This window comes from Aythya fuligula, chromosome 1, assembly GCF_009819795.1.
Source record: "Aythya fuligula isolate bAytFul2 chromosome 1, bAytFul2.pri, whole genome shotgun sequence".
NCBI classification, from domain to species: Eukaryota; Metazoa; Chordata; class Aves; order Anseriformes; family Anatidae; genus Aythya; species Aythya fuligula.
The window spans coordinates 128,964,341-128,980,388 of record NC_045559.1 but is presented as its reverse complement, the minus strand read 5'-3'; the positions used below and the strand labels follow the sequence as shown (position 1 = coordinate 128,980,388).

The 16,048-nt window shown below is 40.9% G+C and overlaps 1 protein-coding gene across 1 annotated transcript in view; it reads left to right on the top strand.

The window, feature by feature from the left end:
• Positions 1 to 5,107: 5,107 nt before the first annotated feature.
• EGFL6 (EGF like domain multiple 6) overlaps positions 5,108 to 16,048 on the top strand; it is a 43,400-nt gene continuing 32,459 nt past the window's right edge. Inside the window, exons 1-4 of the mRNA XM_032198477.1 lie at positions 5,108 to 5,184; positions 8,155 to 8,267; positions 10,426 to 10,518; positions 13,855 to 13,974. Of these exons, the coding sequence (XP_032054368.1) occupies positions 5,108 to 5,184; positions 8,155 to 8,267; positions 10,426 to 10,518; positions 13,855 to 13,974 (403 nt within the window). The remainder of the gene's footprint in view (positions 5,185 to 8,154; positions 8,268 to 10,425; positions 10,519 to 13,854; positions 13,975 to 16,048) is intronic.

Here is a 16,048-nt window from a genome sequence, read left to right as displayed (position 1 = left end):
CAGAGGAAGGAAAAAAAGTGGTTATGTTAGGAAATTATATTGAGCTTGTGATTTGTTTGTAACTTAAAAAAAAAAAAAAAAAAGTATAGGTGGAGCTTTTTTATTACCTCACAGTGCAATAGCACACGTGCTGTTCTCTCCATTTTTTATTTTTATTTTTTAAATTCCCTTTCTATCTAAAATTATCCCCCAAAAGAAGGACTAAAGACTCATTTCAGCTCTTCTGCTGTGGACTGCTGTGTCACCAGTTCTACTGCTACTGAAAAGCTGGTACAATGTCTTCCCAAATTCAGGTTCCTCTTCTACAATCCCTAACTACTGAAAATAAAAAATAAAATAAAAGTATATAAATCGTAAATCAGAACTATGCTAGTGCATTTGGATGGAGAAAAAAAAAAAAAAAAAAAAAAAAAAAAAAAACAAACAAAGAGAAGGCAGAAATATTACCAAAAGAAATTCAAGTTTTTTCCTTTTGTCCTTTAAACAACCTGTCGAAACTCTGGACAAGCAAGAATGTTTTGGTAGTTGAGTAAAGTTTTACAGTGAGCTTGTCTCTCTCTGCAAGGCAACAGTGAGGTGGTTTATCCAGCAAGCAAGTGATCAGGCTCCGGAGTTTTAGCTGAGCAGAAGCTATGTGTGGAGGCTGTGCTGCTCTCAGGCCAGCTGCAGATGTGACCTTTGGTAGGTAGGAGCAACCTACAGGATTGCACCGTGGGGCACAGGAGCATCTGCCACATTGGCCAGTATAAAGAAAGAACAGAGAGTGGCAAGAGCAAGACAAGAATTCCTCTAGTATAAACCCGCAATCTTCTATTGGCAAATCAGCATGCTTAAACTCTAATGGAGATCATTTCACACACTGTAACTCCAGCTGATTTCCTAAAATTTTCATTTCTGTTATAACTAGATCACGCAATTATAATTTAACAAGTTTCTCAGATTCACAGGTAATGAAAGTACAGATGGAGCCTTGACATTTTCTGTGGCAAAGATGCACGTAACTTTTTGGATGCTAAAGGCAAAAACAAGTGTGAATAAAATCTTTTTTTTTTTTTTGTCCCATCTTTTCAGAAATTGAGTTAATGACCTTAGACTTGAGAATTTTTCAGTCTGGGAATTATACAAAAAATGCCATGAGACGGTGGATCTTGGGAAAGCTCAGAATCATGCCAAAGATGGCCAAAGAATGCAGATATATTAATATCCTAGCAAATATTTGCATTCTCTATGAAACCCCTTGTTCTTGTTTCTCTAATTCTTGTTCTAAATCAAGGACAGAGTTTCAGGTAATCATTTATTATCTATCCACAAGCCACTCTTTATAAAAAAAGAAAGATGTTAAGGAAATAATTATAGCTCTTAGACTACAAACAATAACATTCAGAATTGAATTCTCTTCTGACCAGTAAGACTTGTCTTGAATACTGATTGATATTTGAATGGCAAGTCCAGCGTCAAACAATACATTCATTTCCATTTGTTGTAATAAATGTGCATAATGAAAACCATGTGTCTTTGAATACAGACCTAAGTAATTGGAATCCTTTCTACACAGTGTTGATTTAACTAAAATGAAGGAAGGCAAATCTAATGAACAGACTAGACAAGTCTCAAGGGACTATGGCATCTCAGAAAGACAGGAGAAGAGCTGCAAACCAGCTTTTGTGCCCAGCAGCCAGAAAAAGTATGTCTGTACCATCCTATACAGCACATAATCAGCATAGCACTTTTCTTGTTATTTATTTGCATGTAATTTGAATCCTGTAACTAAATTCCCTATTTTTGGTAGACCCAACTGTTCTACGCTCTCCTCTGTTCCACTTGGCTCCACTGCTTCACTCTCTAAGATGACTTAAATCTGTTTTAAGAGGGGATATGTGTAGTTTCAGGAGTCTGAAGAAATCAGCAGTGGATGACAGCGTGGCAAACACTTAAAACCAGTAGTGGATGGACAACACAAGAAAATGTCAATTTAGATAATTTTAGATGGCAAAGAGTTGCCATCCCAGCTTTCTTGGACATTCCCATTCCCACGGTAAAGATGACAGAAGAAAAAACTGCCCAAAGACATGTGCTAAATTCAACATGCCAGCCTACAAATGTTCTCCTTCATCATTCCAGGCAATCCCTGGGGACTGAAGACAGCTAGCTGTGTTGACTGTGTCAACCATCCCCGTTTAATCTGCCGACGAATGCTGGTTGACACTCTCAGAATTGAATGGGATGACCCAGGGCAAGTGACCTTGTGTGAAGATCTGTCTTCCTTCTTATGCCACTGACTTCCTGGGTGATGCCAGGTAAGCCACCTATTCCTCTGCTTTCCCTTTTGTCAAAAAAAAAAAAAAAAAAAAAAAAAAAGTCGCTTTAAGAAGGGACAGTTGTCCAGATCTTGGGTTGGGACTGGGAAAATGGTTCCTATTAGGCTCTGGGAACTGGAAATAGAGCCAATACTTTTTGACACAATAAAACACAAGAAAGTGTTTAGCAGGTAGATCAGTGTGAACATCTGTATCAAAAGGGAAAAAAAAAAAAAAAAAAAAAAGACATCTTCTCGTGCTGGGTACTTTTATAATGGGAGGAAAGCATCAAGGGATGCCACGCAGACAGAACATAGCTTACCAATACTGCACCAAAAGAAAAAGAAATTGGCTGACAAATGTTGGTCACTTTACCACACTTCTCCAGCACTGGAAAGAAAGAAAAAGAAAGAGGGAAGGAAAGAGGGAAAGAAGGCAAGAAGGCAAGAGGGAAAGAGTTCTTAATTAATCTGGATAAAAAGGCCTGTCTAATACGAAACCCATCCCCCCCAACCCCTAGCGTTACCCTAGGATACACGCGTTGAGGCACTTCCAATGCCATGAGCAGCAACGCCAAAGCCGAAGGACTATCTACCAAGAAATAACGTATTAATTAGCTGTAGCCGCTTAAATAACAAGCCGAGCCCACGGGCAGCCACCTCAGCAGCTGCAGGGAATCTAGGACCCCCCAACCGGGACCCAAACCAGCCCTCGGGGCGCCCCTCGGAGGGCAGGTCCGGGGACACCCCACCGAGGCGACCCGGGACCCCCTCCCCGCAGCCCCGGCCCCGTCCCTCCTTCGCCCCGCCCGGGGGTCCCGGGACGGGCGGTCCCGCCCCCCGGCGGCAGGTTTATGAGCCCCGTCCCGCCGCCCGCCCGCCTCCGCCGCCTCTACTGCCCCGCCGCCGGGCCATGGTGCCGGCGCCCGGGGGTGCCCTGCTCCTGCTGCTCCTCCTCCTCCTCGCCGCCCTCCTCCTCCTCGCCGCCGCGGGCAGGTGAGCGGGGCCGGGCCGGGAGGGGAGCGGGAGAGGAGAGGAGAGGAGAGGAGAGGAGAGGATCGGCCCCGACCCCCGGCAGCGGGGGCAGAGAGGCTCCGACCTCCGCCGGCAGCCCCCGGCTGGGGGTAGCTAGGAGGACAACGCACGGCAGTAAGGGATGGTCCTCCAGATGTTGGGGGGCTTGTTTGCTTCTTGTCAGGTCTGACGGTGGATGGGGGTAACCAGCAAGTGGCAATGTGCTGTTACAGCACGTCCAGGGCTGCCGAGCCGTCGGCGCTTCAGCAGCTGGAAGCATATGAACCGCAAACCCGCTGCTGTAGAAAACGCGTTTGCTCTCAAAGCCAAGCCCCACTTAAATGCTCGTGTTCTTGAGATAACATCTTCGTGAGATGTTGTGTGTTTGCATTTCTAACACCTTGGGAAGTGTAAAACCGCAAAGCAAAAGTGGCGTCTTCTGTCGTAAGAAGGCATAACCGGGAGTTACCTGAAGCAAAGATGGATGTATTTATTAAAAAATAATGATGCTGCTTCACAGTTAGTTGGAAAACCCTACAGGAACTCCTGCCTAAGGTTGTTCTACAGCCTGTCATGTCCTGGTTGATATTGAATGATGGTATCTCTGTCTTCTACCAAGACTGTCATTCCCCCTTTCCCCTTGAGAGGAAGGGGGAAGAGGAGCATTTGAAGCATCTTGATGCAAATCTTGGATGATAAGAAATTTTTAATATAAGAGAGCAAAGAAAGAACAAAGAAATATTGTCTCTGAATAGCTAGGAAGAAGGAACAGGGAAACAGTAGAAACTAAAATCAGTTTAGAAAAAAATGAATTAAATGTGATTATTTTTGTCCCTTATGGCTTTCACATCTGGACCTTTAGCTTTTCTGCTTTGAGCCCTTCCTTCAAAGAGTCAGGTGGTCACAGGAGGACTTAAAGGAACTTCTGCAAACCCAAGCTAAATTGTATTTGGTGTTTTGGAAGGGACTTGCAGTAAAGCAGAACTGTTGAGTGCCTGAAAGAGACCAAAGGGATATCTAAGACAGTCATTAAAAGATAATATGTGATGCATGTTGGTTTCGTTTAATACCATTACATGTTTATAACTCAAACAAGCAAACAAAATGCTTGTGCTGTCATCTGACAAAATGTTCATTTCTATTTCTGCACGGCATGCAGTCATAAAAGACTTTTTAGGAATTCTTTACAAACTGCTAAGTTGTAGGAAACCATCTTTTTGTTCTGAATACACCTGTTGGTCAAAATTTGAGGTCTGGTGCTAGCTGTTAGCTAGCAACAATGTCCAGTTTTTTTTAGAGGCAAAATTAAAGAAAGGGGTAATATCCTGTCTTTGAAGTTAAGTGGAAGTTGCTAAGAATGCAACAGAATTTTTTTCCTCTCAGCAGCAGGCAGCTATTGTGTGTGCAGGAGCTGACCAAAAGTATCCTGTAGAGATCTTATGGAAATAGTGCACTGAATCTATTCAGCAGCTGTCTTGAAGGAAAAAAAAAAAAAAAAAAAAAGTTCATAAATGTTCCTCTACACAGAAAATATTAGTAAAAGACAGAAAATTAATAGGACCTGAAGACAAACAACTTTATTTTAACTCAAACCATAAATGACTTTTGTTACCTAACTGCCTTGTTAAAACAGCCTTTTGAAGGCATGCTCACTTTTCCTCTGCAGCTGTAAATGTCATATAGTGCTGGTCAGACAGGGAATAGATCACTCACGTTCACTACTCAGGAGAACGTGACAGGTCCCTTTTTTCATTGTTGGGATTTTTACTTCTGTTTACTTTAGTCATTACTGGTATAATGGCTGCTAATGAGGATTACAGTGCAGCACAGCCATCTGCCCAGTTACCACATATGAAAATTTCGGTTGCCCATTGGTAATGCAGACAGTAGCTTGTATTGGTCCATGGTCGGAAATTAATTTTGAGAAGCTGATGCAAGGTAAAGCTTTTTTCTTACTTTATAGAATGAAACAACAAAAATACTGTGGGGTGGCAGAGGGAGTCAGTTGAATAAATAAGTTCCAGCATCCAGGTGTGCTTTATTCCCTCTTTCACCAGTTATTGCAGTTGTAATATTTTCCTTTGCAGGTGTGTGTTTAAGCAATTGAGGGTATCAGTCCTACCATATCAATCAACCTAGATTAACTGGAAGATGTCTCTAGCCACTTGATCAGTAGAGCAAGCAAACTTTTTAAATGTTTTGTTATAAATACTTAAGTTTTCTCTTTTTATATCAAATTAAGTAAACCACTACAAGAGGTCAAAGATAACGTACAGTAATTTAAGGTCTGCCCTCACATCACACACCCAATTGTTTTTTTTGTCTGCTGCTCACGTCACTGTAAGTATGGAGTTATATATCTGCCTTGGCCTGGCCAGCATCTGATTGCTTTGCTGTGCATTAATCTAACTTATTTTTGAGATAAAATTCAAGCTTTTCATATTACTTCGTAGAGGAACAATTTGTTTCAGTAGCAGATGAATAAAAATATGGGACATGACTTCATTCAGACCTGCTTGTATCATTACAGGCAGCATCACAGCTTTCTAAGTTTGTGAAAGGCTCCATATCTTCTGAAAATTAGATAAGAATTGTCCTCCTAATTCTTCAGTACTCTTCAAGACTCTCAAGCTTGTGCATGGCTGTGTTCTTAATCTTATGCCAAACTCAAAGCCACAAGGGAAAGTAGCACAAGAACAAATTGATTTTATAGTAGTTTCTCTCTTAACAAGCTTTTCTCTCTCTGATTTTGAGCTGTCAAACATGTAGATGTTTGTTGGATGGATGTTGAGAGCTGTACATAATATATCATGATACAGCAGCAGTAAAACTTTCCTATTGCGACTGGAATTTTGACTGAAATATCCAAAGGTCCCACCTTTTATTTTTTTTAATACCTGTGCTTGTGGCTCACAAGGATCTTGTGATAGCTAGCATGGCCAGCTCTTTCTTTGTCATCCTAACTAATGAGGCCCTGGCTTATTGTAGAAATTTTTATAATTCATCTTCAATGTACTTTGTTAAATGCCATCCTACTAGTGTCAGCAATGTCATAGCCACATAAATCAGTTACTTCTCTGCTGCTTCAGCACTCTGTAAGCCACTTGCTGCCTTTTGCACCAGCTTCTGAGTCTGAGGACAGAGACCTTCACTAGAAATGAAGGTCTTGCAGATGACATGCACAGTTCTTCTTCATTCACAAATTGAAGCTACAAGTTATTTGAGGCCAGGCATTTTTCTCATGCTGAGTGGATAGTGCCAAGCACAGCAATCTCATTTAGGCTTCTAGGTACTATAGGTAAACTCCTACACAAATACCATTTAGGGAGGGATCAGACACCTCTAGTTTGCATTTCTTCTCCCAGTAATGTCCAGCAAACTCATATTGACATTCTCCTTGAAAGCATCTGCTTGCCCTGACAGGGTCTACCCTATTTCTTTCATTTGTACAAAATGCTGAAGCCCTGACAGCAATGGAAGGACTAATCTAACAAAACTGGTTTCGCTCACAGAATTTGGTATCTGGGTGGGCTCTCAGTGATCCAGTTTACCTTTCCCACTGCCAAAGGTAGGCTTTAGCCTGGTGCTTGTTTTGGAAGTCAGAACAAGAGAAAAACCTTGTCCGTGGCAGTGTCTGTAAAGTTCAGCTATGTTCATTTTGTTCTCAGTATTATGGAAGATCTTCCAGTTTTTAGAGAAGTTTGTACCAAAACCCTGTGGGTATTATATAAATTGTAAAGACGCTTTCATGTACTTGATTCTGAACTGAATTATTAAATGAAAAATTACTAAATTAGCTTGTCTTCCTGTGGAAATGAGCATCTCTTGGAAAGTAATAAGATTCTATTTCCTCTGAGCTTTAGGCATTTTAACCTTCCAGGGGAGTCATAGCACTATCCAGTTGAATTCAGGGGTCTTTTTGGGGATGCAAGCAGAACACACACTAAAGGCAACTCTGAAGTAACATCTTGTACCTTTGTATATATTTACTTTTTTAATAGTATGCATTAGTGATGTTTGCAGTAACGCTTCCGGTGAGAGTGCAACCCTTACAGATAAGTACAAGAGGATATAGACAACTGAAGTAATAGCAAGCGGAGGAGGAAGATAATTAGGGTCACAGCACCCTGTGCTGCATAGACTAAGCTTGAAATTCATGGACAGTTGTAGATTTCCATCAGATGTATGACTTTGACAGCTAACATTGCAGGGCTGCCAACACTTGCAGCTGTTATCCACGCAGTAACTTTGAACCACCTGGCTGTACTGGCAGATTAAATTAACATTTGTACGATCAGGGAGTCCTGTGCAACCTGAATGCCTAGGAGTATCTGCACTTATCTAATCAATGTGCACTTACACAGTGGCTGAAAGCCCGCAAGGCACTGGATCTGTGGGGATGACTGATGTTTAGAAAGGTGCTTTTCTGCTGAATAATTTGTCATCCAGAGCAACAGAGCTGAGCAGGTATGGCAGCATATATCCAGTCCTGATTTTTCCTCTGATGCAAGCTGCAGTATTCCCACTGACTTCACTGAGATTAAAAAGACTCATTCTAGCAGAGGACCTGTTTTTTTTTTCTTTGCCATGTTTCTCATTAGAAAGGATTTATGTTATTTATGTTGCAGGGTTGTTTTATTGCAGGTGAGATGCTCCTATCACCCCTTTCTCCAACCAATGCAACTTTGTATTCCTGCCAAGGGACTGTTGAATGCTTTGAGGTCATTGAGATGAAAATGCCTGACAGTGGATAAAACATGAGGAAAATGCACAAAGAAATATAGGGAGAAATGGATTGAAGTGTATCTGCCTGCTGGAGCTAGTGTTTATCCTTTCTTATGCAGCTCAAGAGTTCATGGGCAGCTGGTGACTGTGAGCCAGCCTGGGGTGTGTCGCTATGGTTCTCGGACGGATTGCTGTTATGGCTGGAAAAAAAACAATGAGGGCCACTGTGAAGGTAATGCTAACAGCTTGTGCTTGTTTCCTCTCCATAGCTGTGTACTTGGTGCTAATAAAAGGACTTGATGTGAATCTGCCAGAAGTTACAGAAGGAAAGCTCGTGAGGGAGTGAAGTCTCTTATCACTTGGGTGGGAGAATGAAAAAAAAACATGCTGGAGAGAACATCTCCTTTAAAAAGCAGAGCTTTAGGTAAATAACAACAAACATAAAATACAGATTTAAAAACTCTTAGGTCCAGAAGTGGCCATCTGTGCTAACCTCCTGCATACCCTGGCTGAGATTGGAACTTGCCAGTGCCTGTGCTGTTACAGCTGTCAAATAAATGCCAAAAATGCAGCATCTTCTGGTGCTACATATGGACCCATGAAATCAATTGGTATCCTTTGTCTTCAAAACTACACAGCCTGTGAGAACCAGGAAACTTTAACTTTCTAAAAATACAAACAAAACCCAAGCAATAAATGCACCTGGCTTGAGCTCAGGTACTTGGTCAGCATTCTGGTCTGTGGATTGTTGGTTTCATAAAAAAATAAATGACTCTTGAGAAATTTCTAATTTGTTACAGGTCTACAGATCCCAAGGAGAAGGTGATATGGAATTGTCCTCTAGCTCTACTTGGGCAAAGCACAACAAAATCCTAAAATATGTATTTTAGGAATCTTTCTCAGATGTTGCACCCATTGCCCTGGAGTTTGGCATTGTATATCTAGTGAATTTGAATAGAGGTTTGGAGTTATTCACTGCTGACTGATGCCTTAAACAGAAAGGTGCCAAAATGTCTCTGCTCTGTATATGTAGCATACCAGTTTACAAAAAGAAAGAAGTGAACAATACACTTACTAATATTTCTGCATTGTTTAACAGTACATTCATTTTGGTGCAAAAGAATAGGTAGAGGGAGAACCGGCAAATGTAACTTTGAGCTAGTGGAATTAAGTTGGTCTCTTCTAAAGCAAAAGGTTACCCTCTTACTAGAAACCAGTTTTCATAGGTTTTTAAGGTGGTTCTTTGGCAGATTTCACTAAAACAACAGCAATGTACAACTGCATTGAAAATCTAGATGCAGTGCTGTACTCTGTTTCAGTGTTAATACTCAACCAATCTTATATTATGCCACTTCACTTTCAGGGAAAGGGACAATGTTGAACTACGGCTAATCTGCAGAGCCAGTGGTTTAGTGCTTCTGAATGAATCTTTTAAATGTAGGAGAATATGCTTGAATTCAGCAGGATGAATTTTGATTATGAATTTTAATATAGTAACTATGATTTTCCTATTTCCTGTAGTTTAGAAAGCAGATTAATTACACGAGGTAGTTTGGATGCCCATACTGGTGCATACTCTTTTGCTGTTCTTCTAGAGCTAGTACTACTTTAAATGCATGTTCAGTTTGATTTTTCCAGATAACACTCATTTTGATCATCACATTGACTTTAGGAAGTATTAAAGATCAAGGATTAATCTTTAATTATAATTAATTATAATGCTAGCATTATAAGAGCTAGCATATAATTTCTGACTAATGATGAGAGTTAGAAAACTTCTACTCTTTAATGCATCCAGGTTAAGCCCAGCCCTTTCAAGTCATTGTAAATCTGATGCAATTGTAAATATGGGGATGTGTGGTAAGGACAATTGTCTGATTTGACAGATGTACTCTGGGTATTCCACCATGAAATGGACATGTTCTCAGCTGTAAGAGAGGAGATCCAAGAGCAGAAAACCACTTTAGGGTCTTCTGTGGCTGCAGTAGAGTGCTGTTCCCTCTTCCCTGCTCCAAGTATAGAAAATCAAGCTGCTGGCTAGCTGCTTCTCACATATGGCTTCCTGAAAATAGGAAAAAAGCAGAGTACAAAACTAAATGTAAGTTGTAACCATGGCAGAAAGGAGCATTTGGGAGGGTCCTAGAAGGAGCCCCTTCTTTTCCAGGTCTTTATAAACTAGGAAAAGCACGTGTTCATGTAATGCATGCTAGCAAACCTTTTCTCCAGCAGAAATAATGCACTGATCAGTAGCTACCATGCTCAAACTAGAGGTAGAGGTATGGAAGATGTTGAACTTCTGCAATAAATAAACAGGGAAATAGTTCTCAAATAGAATATTCTAACTTTTTTTTTTTTTTCCTCTCTCTTCTTTCTCTGCCTGATTCCCCCAGCTATCTGTGGACATGGCTGCAAGTATGGCGAGTGCATGGGACCAAACAAATGCAAATGTTTTCCTGGATTTACAGGGAAAACCTGTAATCAAGGTTTGTGCTCATGGGAATATAACTCTAGAAACCAGACTGCTGATGTTCTGTCTTCTTGTTATGTATTAAGAATTGTGTCATTTTCCAAAATAGTAGAACAAGATCTTTTCTTATTTACATAGCAGAGCTTAGTGTTTAAGGCTCTTGCCAGGGATACTGGAGATGCAAACTGTAAGCCTCCTTCAGCAAACAGGAGTTTGATCCTATATCATGTATCTCCTGCAGACGGGTGACAAGGGCAAACTGTCTCGTTTATAGTCAGAGGATTAAGGCACGGAGAGATTATATAGGAAAGGAAGAGCCAGAAGTCAAATCTGGAACCCATGTTATTTTTTTTAACTAAAAACCCATGCTATTTACTTAACTAACCTCCTCAGAAAGACAGGCAATTACATGCTCGATGTGTTATTTCTCAAGCTGCCCGGGCCAATGCCATCTGTTTGCATATGCAGACTTTTTTTTTTTTTTTTTTTTTTTTTTTTTTTGAGAACACAGAATTCTTTACAATTACATACTTAGAAACTTTGAATGCACCACTTTACCTGCATAATTTTGCAGTTAGACATTGAAATATTTCCACCAACACCCTGGTGACGCCTCAGCTTTTGTTGTTGTTCCAGTATATGATCTTTGTATGATTTTTGATGAAAGGAGCAGATCGCTGCATGGAGAGGCCTTTCTACTGCACAGCAGATGAGTGAAGCGTGGAATGAGAGCCACATGAATGGATGGGTCTATTGATGCTACCTTCCTAAGCACCTGCAGTCTTTGCTTAAAAATGTTACATTGACATTGAAAAATAAGAGAATTCTTAGTGAGTCAGAACAACCCTCTTACTACACAATATCTTTCAAGCAATATGGTATAAAGCTATAATGTTAAGTATTTGGAAAGCTCCATCTTTTGCACTGTTTATACCGGGAAAGAAGTCAGCCCCTTGATATTCCTAGAGAACAAACAGCAGCCTTGGTTGTGTATAATAAATCCATGGTTACCAGTACAGCCTCAGCCTCTAAACCCACAAGATTAACCTCCAACATGGTTTAGCAACTTTACCAAAAGACAACAGAGAAGCCCCCCACTTGTTTTTTGTGCAGTCACTCCAGCTGGATTTGGTATGCCCTCCGTAGGCGAGCAGATCAGTTCTGTGCACTTGCAGTAGATTCAAAGTCTAAGGCTTCATGGAAGCTCTGTATACACCTGCATGTACAAATTGCCCTGTAGCTCCCTGGGCTGTTCTATCTACTTCGGGACCAGAGAAGGGCAACGAAGCTGGTGAGGGGCCTGGAGAACAAGTCCTACGAGGAGCGGCTGAGGGAGCTGGGCTTGTTCAGCCTGGAGAAGAGGAGGCTCAGGGGCAACCTTATTGCTCTCTACAGGTACCTTAAAGGAGGCTGTAGTGAGGTGGGGGTTGGCCTGTTCTCCCATGTGCCTGGTGACAGGACGAGGGCGAATGGGCTAAAGTTGCGCCAGGGGAGTTTTAGGTTAGATGTTAGGAAGAACTTCTTTACCGAAAGGGTTGTTAGGCATTGGAACAGGCTGCCCAGGAAAGTGGTGGAGTCACCATCCCTGGAAGTCTTTAAAAGACGTATAGACGTAGAGCTTAGGGATATGGTTTAGTGGGGACTGTTAGCGTTAGGTCAGAGGTTGGACTCGATGATCTTGAGGTCTCTTCCAACCTAGAAATTCTGTGTGATTCTGTGATCTTATGAAGTATGGCCAGGAAATTTTTAGCAAGGTTTCTTAGCAAGGCACAAGCCAGAAATGCCCAGGAGCTATTTCAGTAGTATTGCCATATAGGTGTTCATGTTCCAGTAGCTCAGAGCCTCTTTAATTTACAGGCAGATACAGCCTTGGTCTGACCTTACACCAGAATGCCAGGCTGAGCAAGCTCAACATGAGCTAACTAAAATAACAGCGATAAGGGGACTCTATTAGTCTGCCACTGAGTCCGAGCTAAACTAGCGTTATCTCCATAGGTTCTCTTTTAGAGCTGTGTATGTTATCTCTGCATTACTGTGCATTGTGCAATATAGGTGTAGCTAAGCACTTTTCAGAATGTGTGGTCTAAGTGGAATGACTTCTTTTTTCACCTCTAGTTTCTTTGTTACGAGAATCTTGGTTTTTCAGTGGAGGCTCAATAGCAGAGAAAGCCCAATGTGATTTGCAAGTTGATATGTCGTCATTTTTCAAACAGACTCTACATTTAAATAGCAGAGTGCAACCCTCTTTTTCTTCCCTGAACTGAGCTGTAACAAATACTTCCACACACATCTATAACTAGCACAAAGTTTATGCTTTGAATGGTCTGGAGTTTTTTTTTTTTTTTTTTTTTTTTTCTGGTCTGCAGGGTGCATAGCTATGAGAACAGCTGCTTCTCCCATTAAAACTGGAGTTCTGCAAGCTAAGTGCTAGGAGAGTTGTCTTCACTGAAATTATATTATTGGCCATGTGCTGTTAAGCACCTGTTGAGTGGGCCACATGTGCTGGTGTATTCTGTTAATGAGTTCTGTTTGCTAATCAGGTGTCAAAATATAAGAGGTAGAGGTGTCAGTCAGAAGTCACAAACACAGATGCTGTTCCCTTGTTACAGAACCAATACCATTGACAATAGTGATACCTATACCACATAAATTGAGCTTTTTAGGATTCTGGTTTTCTACCAAGGAAATAAAGCTATTGAGAATTTGAAATCAACTTAGTGTCTTGCAAAGCCTTTTAAATCCTGGACTGCAAAAAGGAGTTAGGATGCTTTTGTTCTCTGGATTTTGAGAATTTGAGGGTTTTGTACTTTTATTCTTAATGTCACGTGACTCTTTTTATATTTTGTGTTTCATCTTGGCTATGTCCCTGCCCTGGTAACCTTGGTGCCAATGTGTAGCTTAGGGGAAAAAAAAACAATTATATATATATTTTGTTTGTTTGTTTGTTTGTTTCACTTTAGACTAGGAACAGCAAATCAGCTGCAGATAAAGTTTTACTCTTTCTAGTACAGAGGTCAGCTGGAGGGCTGAAATATCCAGCTAGAATCAGAGAAATCCAGAAAAATACAGCAACTACAATTCTCTTTCCACCCCTCCACTCCTTCCTAACAAGCTGCCAGATGGGGTCAGAGTTTGCATTACTTTTTCAGGTGTAGAAGTCTCTGTGTTAGTTTTCCTAGCACTCTTTCAGCCAGATGGTCTGCTAAATTCTCATCTTGCAAGGGGCTGGCTTGTTTTCAATCCAGGTTGTTATACTGTGGGGAATTAAAGGCATTAAGCAATATTATCAGCCTATATGTATGGATATATGTATATAAACCCAGCAGTATTCTAATTCCAATGAATTCTGCAGATCTGAATGAATGTGGACTGAAACCACGTCCCTGTGAACACAGATGCATGAATACACATGGCAGCTACAAGTGCTATTGTCTCAACGGGTACATGCTCATGCCAGATGGCACATGTGCAAGTAAGTAATAGAGCTGATAGGATAGGCACACCAAAATAACCTAATTGCATTTGATCCCAGCAAAATTTCCTCTTGTGATGAATGGATTTAGCTTGTTCAGGATAAGATTCTTGCCTCAGCTCTTTGGTGCTCTCAGCAGCTGACAGAGGCTTTCTGTTTGCCAGTATATGGACAAAGTGAACTAGGTAATAACTATTTTTGGTGTTCAAATAATTTTTGTCCTGCTAGAAGTAAAAATCTCTAGTGTTAATTCAAATGAAGGACAGTTTGTATAAGCTTGGTGCATAGCTATGCTGGTTCATTTGTCAAATAAGGATGAATGAATCAATCCAAGCAAAGCACCAATACAGACTACGCTTCACTGTGCTGAACTTCACAACACTATCCTTGCTTTACCTTTCTGTGTTCCCTGACTAACTTATATTCTCTCAGTGCTAATATGCTTCCTACAATTGTTGCTGGCTTCTTGCAAACATTTGTCCACTGTGCTAAGGGTTATCTGAACTGTGTTTCTACCTATTTTCTCTGTCTTTAAACCAGCATGTAAAGGAAAGCATTCTGCTTTCTTAGTCAACCTGATTTTCAGATGTGAGGAAGCTTCTTATTTTTCAATGATACTGTTTTGTTTCTAGAAAATACTTTCTTTTCCCCCTTATCTGTTTGAAATAGTACAGTGAATTCAGCTTTACATTTCACAAAACCCTAGGTAAAATGTGGACAGCCCTTTCTGGAGTTTATTGGGCTGAAGCAGATGCATCTGTGGTACAAGGAAACTAGTTGGTCCACTGCTGAGACCAATCTGCTTGAGAGGTCTGTCCTGAATGTAGCTGTATCAGGTGCAGCCCAGCCATTCCCATGGTTATAAGAGACAACCATAAACTCTGAACGAATTTATTTATCTTCAAACTCTGGAGACAGCCATTCACCAGACAGGGTGTCCATCTGGTGAGTTTGATGTCAGTCTTGAGATAATTGGAAAAATACCCAGCTTTGGCAAACATTCAGAGGACTGCAGTGTCAGCAGCTCAGGGGCAGGCAAAAAAGCCAGATCTCCTAGTTTGTCTCCCTGTTATGGCAGGAAGACTGAAATTGCTGTGAAAGGTGCCTGGGGTCAGAGCTTTTGAAGGCTTCCCCTTCCCTGCAGCACATGGTGGATCTCAACAGCAGACAACAGCTGTGGGGTCTTTGAGATCTCTGAGAAATGGATACATCCAAGATAATTTGTGTATCTGCTGACATAATGAACTGAGCTGGTTTCAGTCAGGCTGCTGTCTTATGGACAGCTGAAGTTGGCAGAAGCCAGAGGTACTGTCAAAAGAAAGTACTTTTGAGCCCAGTTCCCTTTGAGCCCAGTGGGAGCTTGTTCCTACTTTTTCTCATCCATCTGTCATTCTCCCTCCTCTGAGCAGGAGTTACACTATTGAACCAAGTCAGAAAACTAGATCCAGACTGTAACAAGCCTTTTTTTTGTTGGATTAGTTTTAATCCAGTCTTAGTTCAGGATAGGTTTCCTGATTTAGAAAACTTTGCATTTGTACTAAATTTGTACAAAAATCAGAGTTGTGCTTTTGAATCAAATTCTCCATGATGCAAATCTCCTTAACAAGATGAAGTCCACCTTGTCTGAGCAGTCAGACTTTTCCAGAACCATGCCGAAACACCGTGGCACTAGAAGTAGAAAGTTATTAGAAGAATGTGGTTTTGAGCCATAGAGAACCGTTGCTTCAGGTAGATAGTAGGTTAGTACCTAAGACAGTCACAAATTCTGCAGGAATTACTGTACTAAATCTGATTAGCAGCTCATTTAAACTGTTCATATTCTAACTATAGCCAGCAATGGAAATTTCAAAAATAACAGAAAGCAGACAATTACCAATTAGAGAAGAATAATGTTTAGTAAGTTTCTTTATTGCCACTTCGGAGGTGGATAATGTGACAAAAGTATTATGATCTACAGTCCGTGTTTCTTAATCTTACCCACTGCTACTGTGTGCGTCCTCATTTGTGTAAAAAAAAAAAAAAAAAAAAAAGTAAAATGCTTTTGCAAATACAGTGAATTTTTGGTCTTAAATAT